We start from the raw sequence: 8,113 nt of genomic DNA, 5'->3' as shown, positions 1-8,113 counted from the left end.
TGTAATTAAATGTTTTGTTTTGCACGCAATTATTTTAGATTTGCGTAATGAAAGCCACGATTTTTTCGGTCAAATAACAATAATGATACTCACGCAAAATTTAGGGTCCGATTCCAGCAAGTGTCACTAATCCAGACGTATGTTTCGAATTTACTCTGAGCTTGAAATCACGAAAAAGACCGTTAGAAGGGGGCTAGGAGGGTGTCCCAGCGTAGCCCCTCCGACGCTCAAGTCAGAGACTGATGATATAGGTGAAGAGCAGCTAAGGTGCTGCTGAAATATAATATATTGAATGTATCAACGGAACATTCAAACTTGGTATTTATAGGAGAATATATAAACACTTGATGAGCTTGTCTTCCATTTGAACTAGGGTTGAGCCAAGCTGTCTTCAAATAATAATTTTGGCAGAGACTGATATATTTTGATTAATGTGGGTTTTTAAAATTTTTTCGAAGAAACATGGATATATAATATTAAACCAAATCCGGTACAATTACAGTCGAAATTAAAACAGGAGAGGGGGATGCCCTTTTAGTAGACCAGACATGGAAACAGCTTCCTTAACAAGAAGAGTGGGTCTCATATGAGACCGTATCTCGGATCTTAATATGTGAGACGGGTCAACCCTACTAATATTCACAATAAAAAGTAATATTCTTAGCATAAAAAGTAATACTTTTTCATTAATGACCCAAATAAGAGATTCGTCTCACAAATACGACCCGTGAAACCGTCTTTCACAAATTTTTGTCTAGCAAGAATATGAAAAGCCTGATTTGCTGATTAAAAACAAAAACATATCGACAGAAAAAAATTGTATAATGTGATTTTTTTAGATTTCTTCACATATAAACTTAGATTTATCATTTCCAAAATTAAAAATTTCAAATACAAAAAAAAAATTAGAAATCCGAGAAGGATTTTATACTAAATTTGGATACACACACATATATATGGGCTGATACTTTCTGACAACGGACAAGGTTGACATATGTCTCTCGAAATTTGGTCTCAACAGCAGTATATAAAGCAAGCTAGCGACGTGTGGAGTTTATACCCAAACCCTACAGCCAGCTTTCTCCCATGCAAGAACAGCCGTCATTCAAGATTGAATCTCACAAGCCGCAGAGAACATTCATAACGCTGATCTTTTGGGTGAGCCCAAATTCTTTAGCAACTGGTTTTTATTGCTTTTTTCCTTGTTTTTTACATGTATTTTTTTCCCTGATTTGGATCTCCTTCTTTTATCTTGAAATATCAGGACTTGGGGGACTGACCAGTGGATATAGCGCACGATGAACACTGAAACAGGCCTCTTCAAGCTCTTCTTACCAAAAACTGGTGGAACTGAGATGGTTGTTTTCTCTAATTTTCTACTTCTTCATTTTATGTTTTTTTTCTAATTTTAATTATTTGGCTGAAGTTTTGGTTTTGATGGAAAGAAATATAATTGGGTCTTTTTTAATTCGTTAGCATTTAATAGATGAAGTATTAGATCGATAGGAATCGAAAATGTAGAATTTTAAAATTCGAGGATTTTGTGGGTGGGTTGATGCAAGATTTAGGAAACATTAGCTACGGCTCCACTTCTCCTACGAACCACCAATGTACATGCAACATGGTATTTCGGTTTGAGAAAATTAAATTGCGAACTAATCACAGCGATGGTTTGCAAGGCGTCTAAAAAACCATCCAAGTGCCTTTCTAATAAACCGTCGCTAGAAATTGCTATGAAATTTAAAACCATCGCTGATTTGCAAAGGAAAGGACGATGAACACGATCATTATTTTTCGCGACAATTTTTGGGCAAGCATAAATACGTTTGCGATGGTTTTTGCATCATTAAGCTTAGCGACAATTTTTCTTAAAGCGTCGTTGAAGTCACTGCTGGTTTGTTTAAAATCAATGTTATATTAACAACAGTTTTTTAAAAAACAGTCGCTAAAGTGTTATAAATTAAAATTTAATATATAGATTATTTCTAAACATATAATTTTTTTTTGTAAAAAATATAACAACGTTGGAATAATTTATTTCCGTGAAATGATATATCCACATGTTTATTTCATTATATTTTATTTATTTTATACAAATAAGGTTGTAATTGAGCGGGGTATTTTGGGGAAGAAATTTGGCATATTTCATTACTGTAGTCTCATACTTGACAGAAAAATAACAATAATTGGTGAAAGTTCGCAAAAGATACCCTAATTTTCACGTGTTGAAAATTAGATTGGTTTGATTTATTCATCACTTTGGTTTGCATAAAGAAATATTGCAGCAGTAGTATAAGTAGCTTCTTTAATTGTTCATCGTGAATTTATGATCTTTTGTGTGGATGATTTAATTAATTGCTTGCATTTGATTAAGGCAAAAACTTGCGTGAGACGGCCTCACATGTCGTATTTTGTGAGACGGATCTCTTATTTGGGTCATCCATGAAAAAATATTACTTTTTATACTAAGAGTATTACTTTTTACTGTGACTATCGGTAGGGTTGACCTGTCTCACAGATAAAGATTCGTGAGACCGTCTCACAAGAGACCTACTCTTTGATTAATTTTTCATTTTCTAGTAATTATGTTTAGAGTGAGTTTATCACATGCCCCCTTGGGAAAAATATAGCAACACAGTTTGGTTTTACCTGACACTGGTTTTGCATCTACGTATCGTAATATGTATGAAGGTATATTATGTGGCTTGGTTGTGAACTAAAACGATGCGCCTAATTTTATGGAAACAAATTAATGCATGCCTACTGTGTTAACTGTTCAAATGTTGTAAACCAATTGACCTTGTTCCAGAATATCGGAGAATTAGTACTTAGACAGCAAATGTTGTACAAACAATTGCAGTAAGTTTTTGCTTATTTACGGATGATTTCGGTTGGGAATAAGTCTAGTAAGCAGATTAGGTCAAGTTATAATAAATGGATTATGAGTCCAAATATATCTCACATAATATTTAATTACTAGAATTTTTATTACTTAACTTAAACTATCGAAATAAAAAAGAACCGAAACTTGTACGCAAGGACGAAGCCAAAAAATAGAAGTTGGTAGGGGAGCAAAAAATTTTTAGGGGGAGCAAGAACAAATATGAAGAGGGAAACTGAAAAAATATAGTTGTTTTTAGCCCTTAGTCAATGAAATTTAAAAATCGAGGGGGGACGGTCGCACCCACCCTCCCCCTACCCTCTGGCTTCGTCATTGCTTGTATGTTTAATTTTCATGTATTTTAAATCACAGGAACTTTTCTTTTTCATTGATCTAGTAAAGTGTCTAATTTAAGTTTTGTCATGACTCATGTGATAGTTAATTCCATTACCCTTCATGCGTTGGATTGGAGGATCTTTGCCAAAGAAAATATTCCTTCGAGATCGATACCTCAACTTGTGGCGTGTAAAGACAACACAAGTTGGAGAGAAATGGTATTTCAAAAATGGTTGGGACAAGTTTGTTAAGGATAACAAGATCTTGCGTGGCTATAGTTTGGTATTCGATTATTTTGAAGAAGATTTGTTCGATATCAAAGTGCTAGGGCCAAACGGACGCCAAACCGTAGGAGCTGGCGCTCTTGTGTCCATGGATATTGATGACGAGACAGAAGAGGAGGAGGATGATCGTGAGGAGGTGGATCGTGTTTTAAAGAGACAAGAAGATTTATCTGAAGAGAGCAAGGATGATGATGATGATGATGAAATAGAGGATGACGACGACGAGGAGGATGCTTATCGTGCGTTAAAGAGACATGAAGAATCATCTGAAGAAAGAGAGGATGAGGATGACGATGAAATAGAAGATGCTAATTACTTGCCTGATCAAGAAGGGGAGCAAGAATTATCCGAACAAAGCGAGGGTGATGATAATGAAATAGAGGATGCTCGTTACTTGCCTAATCAAGAAATTAAAGTGGAGCAAGTTAAAAAAGGCAAGTTCATCCTCTCTCTTTTCTTGAAGAATTTGGCGTGATTTTTTGAGTTTCTTACTTTGTTAAACATCTTTACATTGGTTCTAGTTTATATAGATATTGCAGTCGGTAGCACTAAAAGGAAAAGGAAAAGCAAAATCAAAATTCCGACACCCCTATATCCAAAATACAGTGGTTTTGAGATATTTGAGAAGGGATTGGCTAAACAACCAGCCAATCCTCATTTTGTAGTCGAAGTGAAGGCAAAGAGAACGAACGATTTGGTAAGTTTAATTTGACGTCACCAAAATCACAAATCACATCATTATATATCAATGCATTGTGATTAGTACTTGTTTAAATATTCTTATATTATAATGGGATAGATGATTTAATTCTATGTTGGCAGTTTATCCCTCTACCCTTGGTCGACGAACACAAACTTGATCTACCAAAACCACATATGTTATTGGTCGATCCGCATGGGAGAGAGTTTCATGCGAGGTACAGAAGATGGAGTGATGGCCGGATACTGTACACCAGGGAGTGGAAATTCCTTCTCAGAAGGAACAACATTGTAGTGGGAGATACTTGTATCTGCGAGTTCGTGGAAGGAGATATGGGCCTTTACCTAAAGGTTAGTTTCCTTCGTAAAAGTAGTGGCTGAAACTAGTTCCTGTTTGATGAGTAATACCGTTGGATCATGTACACCGATGTGGAATCCGAGCGAGACTCAGTACCCTTTTAAAACTTTCTTGATTCAATGATATTATTTACCTTTATATGTATGCACTGCATTATTGATGGCGGTGTGAACTAATTGTTGTGCCCATCTGAAGCTTTAAGTATTATACTGCGGTTTAAAGGGGCGGATGTTGACGTATTCAGTATTCATAGTATATACTATATTAGTAGGTATCTTGTGAGACGGATTAATCGTGTATATATTTATAATAATAAGGAATACTTTCCAGATAAAGAGTAATATTTTTGATGGGTAACCCTAATAGGAGATTCGTCACACAAAATTGACTAGTGAGATCGTCTTACAAAAATTTTGCGATACTATAAGATTATTTCGAATGTAATGCAATTAACTTCTTCATGATGAATTTCTATGTGCTTTTGTGGTACATAAAAACAAGATTTTTAAAGAGAGCAAATTAGCAATAGTATATGTGTTAAAAAAAAATACTTTTACGGGGCTTTCTAGTTTTATATCGTTAATATTTAAGATATTTATGTTAAATTGCTTTACAAGTATCATTCGTGGAAGAAACATATTTTTCTTATGCGATTTTTCAACTATCTTTTTTTTTCTTGAATGGTATTGGTATATCCACGACTTTTTATTTAATTGATTATTTCATTTATTTGAAATACCCCGGCTATAAATGCTATGATATCTTGTTATTTTTCAGGATAAAGTATAAAAATCTTATAATAATGATTGAGATTCCTCTTCTACGTACAGTATAATAGGCACATTTGCAATTTATATTTAAAGATGTAAAATCTAAACAAACTTGTAATACGCACTAAGAAATTACGAAACACACTGAAATTGAATATCGCAGCGTAAAAGTCTCAGTTCAACATTTGTTTCGACTGTGGATATGCTATGTGAAGAAATATTCCTTTTAACATTTTTTTAGTACCAATTAGTCTATTACAAATAGAAATTCACCACATAGATTGATTATTAAAAGTTATAAAAAAGTTACAACTTATTGATTATTATGAATGTTACAAACCTTCATACACAAAAATCATCCCAACACTAATTTGGAAAAATTCTTTGAAAAGTGGATTTAAGATAATTTTGTAATTTTAAATACAATTTGTAAGCCAGTATATAACTTCAATTCATTTTATATATAGCATATAATCCATTCTTTTTTACTAATCTATATACCTATAAAAGTGTGGATCACTCATTTATTTTCCGATTGTGAAAAGACACAAATGTCTTCTTATTATTATGAATTCAAAAAATCATATAAGGATATACATGTAAAATTGTAACAAATGCTAATAAATTGTCATTACAACATATATTGATTGTAGTAATTTATATCATTTCAATAATAAAATGTAACTCCTATATTAATTTTATCAAATAATTGATCTTTATATTACATTTAAATGTTTTATTTTTTTAATTTTATCTCTATATTATTTTAATTTTTATTAAATAATTAATATTCACGTGCATCGCACGTGCTTCTTGCTAGTTACCATAAACATAGCGTTTGCCGACAAGGCAAAGATCAATTTTCTTGCTACTATTAATTCCAGGCAACGCCTCCATGTCGATGTCTTCGTTCTTCATTCCATGTGGCAACTCCCAGTCAAAGGAATAAAGAAGATTGGCAAGTGCAAGCTCCACCACAGCGATTCCTAGATTGATTCCCGGGCATCCTCTTCGTCCAGAACCAAATGGAAGCAACCCGAAATCGTGCCCTCTGTAATCGATAGTGCTGTCCAAGAATCGCTCAGGGATGAATTCCGTGGGATTTTCCCAGTATTCAGGGTCTAGCCCGATTGCATAAGCACTCACGTAAACTAAGGTTTTTGGTGGGATTTCATAACCATCTATGGTGCATTTTTCTATGGTTTCCCTAGGAACAGAGAGTGGAGCGGGAGGAAACAATCTTAATGTTTCTTTGATGATTGCTTTTAGATAAGGAAGGTTTTGGATGTCACCTTCATCTACGGTACCTTTGTTTCCTACAACGTTTCGGACTTCTTCTTGTGCTTTCTTCATTGTGTGGGGCGTCCTCATCATAGCCGTCATTGCCCAAGCTATCACCACTGCACTTGTGTCTGTTCCAGCTACAAATATGTCCTGTAGTCGCATGATAACAAGTCAGTACTCTTAAGAAGTAGTATTATCTAAACAGGTAGTTTTAGTCCGATCTCGCCTAGCATAACATGTATAATTCAAGAAGACTGTTAATATAAATATATTTTTTCATCAAGGATGATAGAGAATGGATTTGATTGATTCATACGATGAGGATTCCCTTGACGTTGTTCCATCCAACTGAAGCCGCTTGGTCATGTTTCAACCTAAGCAAGAGATCTAGAATGTCACCATTCATGGATTCCGGCCTCTTTGGATCAAGGTGGTCATTTATAAGTTCTTGAATAAACATATCCAAATCCCTAAAAACCTTGTTCAGTTTGGAATCCATTCCACTTAATTTGTCAATCCAACTCAACGAAGGAAAATAATCACCCACAAAGAACCCAGCTAGCATTTCTTGAATTTTTTTGAAAAGTTCATCGAACCTTCTTTTTCCTTCCCCATCGTACTTTCTACCGAATCCAGCTCTACATATAACACCGTTACTCAACGAGAACGCGGCGCTGCTCAAGTTTATCAACTCATTCGATTTGGATTTCTTGATCATATCTTCAATCATGCAAGAAACTTCATGATTCCTAATGGGTCGAAGCGAAGCCACCTGCTTAACACTAAACAGATGGAGGAGGCCTATTTTTCTCAGTTCCCTCCATGACTCATTGTAGGGAGATACAGTAATATCCGAGCCATTGTAAGTAAGTTTTGTTAAGGCAGTAAGTTGTGGCCTTCCTGAGAGCGCTAGGTCATTGTCTTTTAGTGCTAGTTTGGCAACTCTTGCTGATGAGACTACAATGGTCCGTCGAGAACCTAATTTCATCGACATGAGGGGGCCATACTTCTTTGCAAGATCATGGAGCCACCAGTGGGGATGATCCGGATCGAATTCATGCAGGTTTCCGATTAACGGAAGCCCTTTTGGACCTGGTGGGAGGAGAGCAGTTTTTTTGCTTATGTTTTTGTGTTTTAAAAGATTAAAAAGGAAGAATATTGAGAAAGATAGTAGGACGAGAAGGAGAATCATGGCTAAAATATGTTTAGATTTGCGAGAGAGGACTTGTGTTATTATTTGATTCAGCCAGTTTCTTTTTTCTGGTATTTATAGGAAACACCGAAGCTATTGAACCATCCCTTGGTCTTAACTATTTTCTCTAATTAAACATTATAAATCAATAAGTCATAAGAGTTATCCTTAATTGTTTTTCGATTGATGGATTTCAAATCGATGGATCGATTTCAAATGTATTTTTGTTGTTTAGAGAAGTAACATCATAAAATTTAAATACACACCTTATATATTTATATAGTATTTCATGTTAAGAATGATGAAACT

General features: G+C 34.7%; 2 protein-coding genes across 2 annotated transcripts; one reads left to right on the top strand and one right to left on the bottom strand.

Annotated features, from left to right (window-relative positions):
• Positions 1–1,295: 1,295 nt before the first annotated feature.
• LOC140830352 (uncharacterized) lies at positions 1,296–4,739 on the top strand. Its single transcript, XM_073193623.1, has 4 exons — positions 1,296–1,358; positions 3,320–3,974; positions 4,023–4,198; positions 4,324–4,739. Exons 1-4 carry the CDS (start codon positions 1,299–1,301, stop codon positions 4,579–4,581), a joined length of 1,149 nt encoding a protein of 382 aa, XP_073049724.1. The 5' UTR covers positions 1,296–1,298; the 3' UTR covers positions 4,582–4,739.
• Positions 4,740–6,144: 1,405 nt separating this feature from the next.
• On the bottom strand, positions 6,145–7,836 carry LOC140829998 (strychnine-11-hydroxylase-like). The gene is made up of 2 exons (XM_073193279.1): positions 6,929–7,836; positions 6,145–6,762 (listed from the first exon to the last, which is right to left on the bottom strand). The coding sequence occupies exons 1-2, from the start codon at positions 7,802–7,804 to the stop codon at positions 6,145–6,147; spliced, it is 1,494 nt and encodes a 497-aa protein (XP_073049380.1). The 5' UTR covers positions 7,805–7,836.
• Between the last annotated feature and the right edge of the window lie 277 nt (positions 7,837–8,113).

The sequence above is a fragment of the Primulina eburnea genome, chromosome 4 (assembly GCF_022965805.1).
Source record: "Primulina eburnea isolate SZY01 chromosome 4, ASM2296580v1, whole genome shotgun sequence".
NCBI classification, from domain to species: Eukaryota; Viridiplantae; Streptophyta; class Magnoliopsida; order Lamiales; family Gesneriaceae; genus Primulina; species Primulina eburnea.
Note: the sequence above shows the minus strand (reverse complement) of the source record. Positions and strands in the feature narration are given on the sequence as shown.

Bases quoted from the DNA above. Each gene is read 5' to 3' on its own strand.
- LOC140830352 (XM_073193623.1), top strand. From the start codon at position 1,299: ATGAACACTGAAACAGGCCTCTTCAAGCTCTTCTTACCAAAAACTGGT. The intron at 3,975-4,022 runs GATTTTTTGAGT...CATTGGTTCTAG, and splicing joins TTTCTTGAAGAATTTGGCGT to TTTATATAGATATTGCAGTC. The intron at 4,199-4,323 runs GTAAGTTTAATT...CTATGTTGGCAG, and splicing joins CAAAGAGAACGAACGATTTG to TTTATCCCTCTACCCTTGGT.
- LOC140829998 (XM_073193279.1), bottom strand. From the start codon at position 7,804: ATGATTCTCCTTCTCGTCCTACTATCTTTCTCAATATTCTTCCTTTTT. The intron at 6,763-6,928 runs GTATGAATCAAT...ATGCGACTACAG, and splicing joins ACGTCAAGGGAATCCTCATC to GACATATTTGTAGCTGGAAC.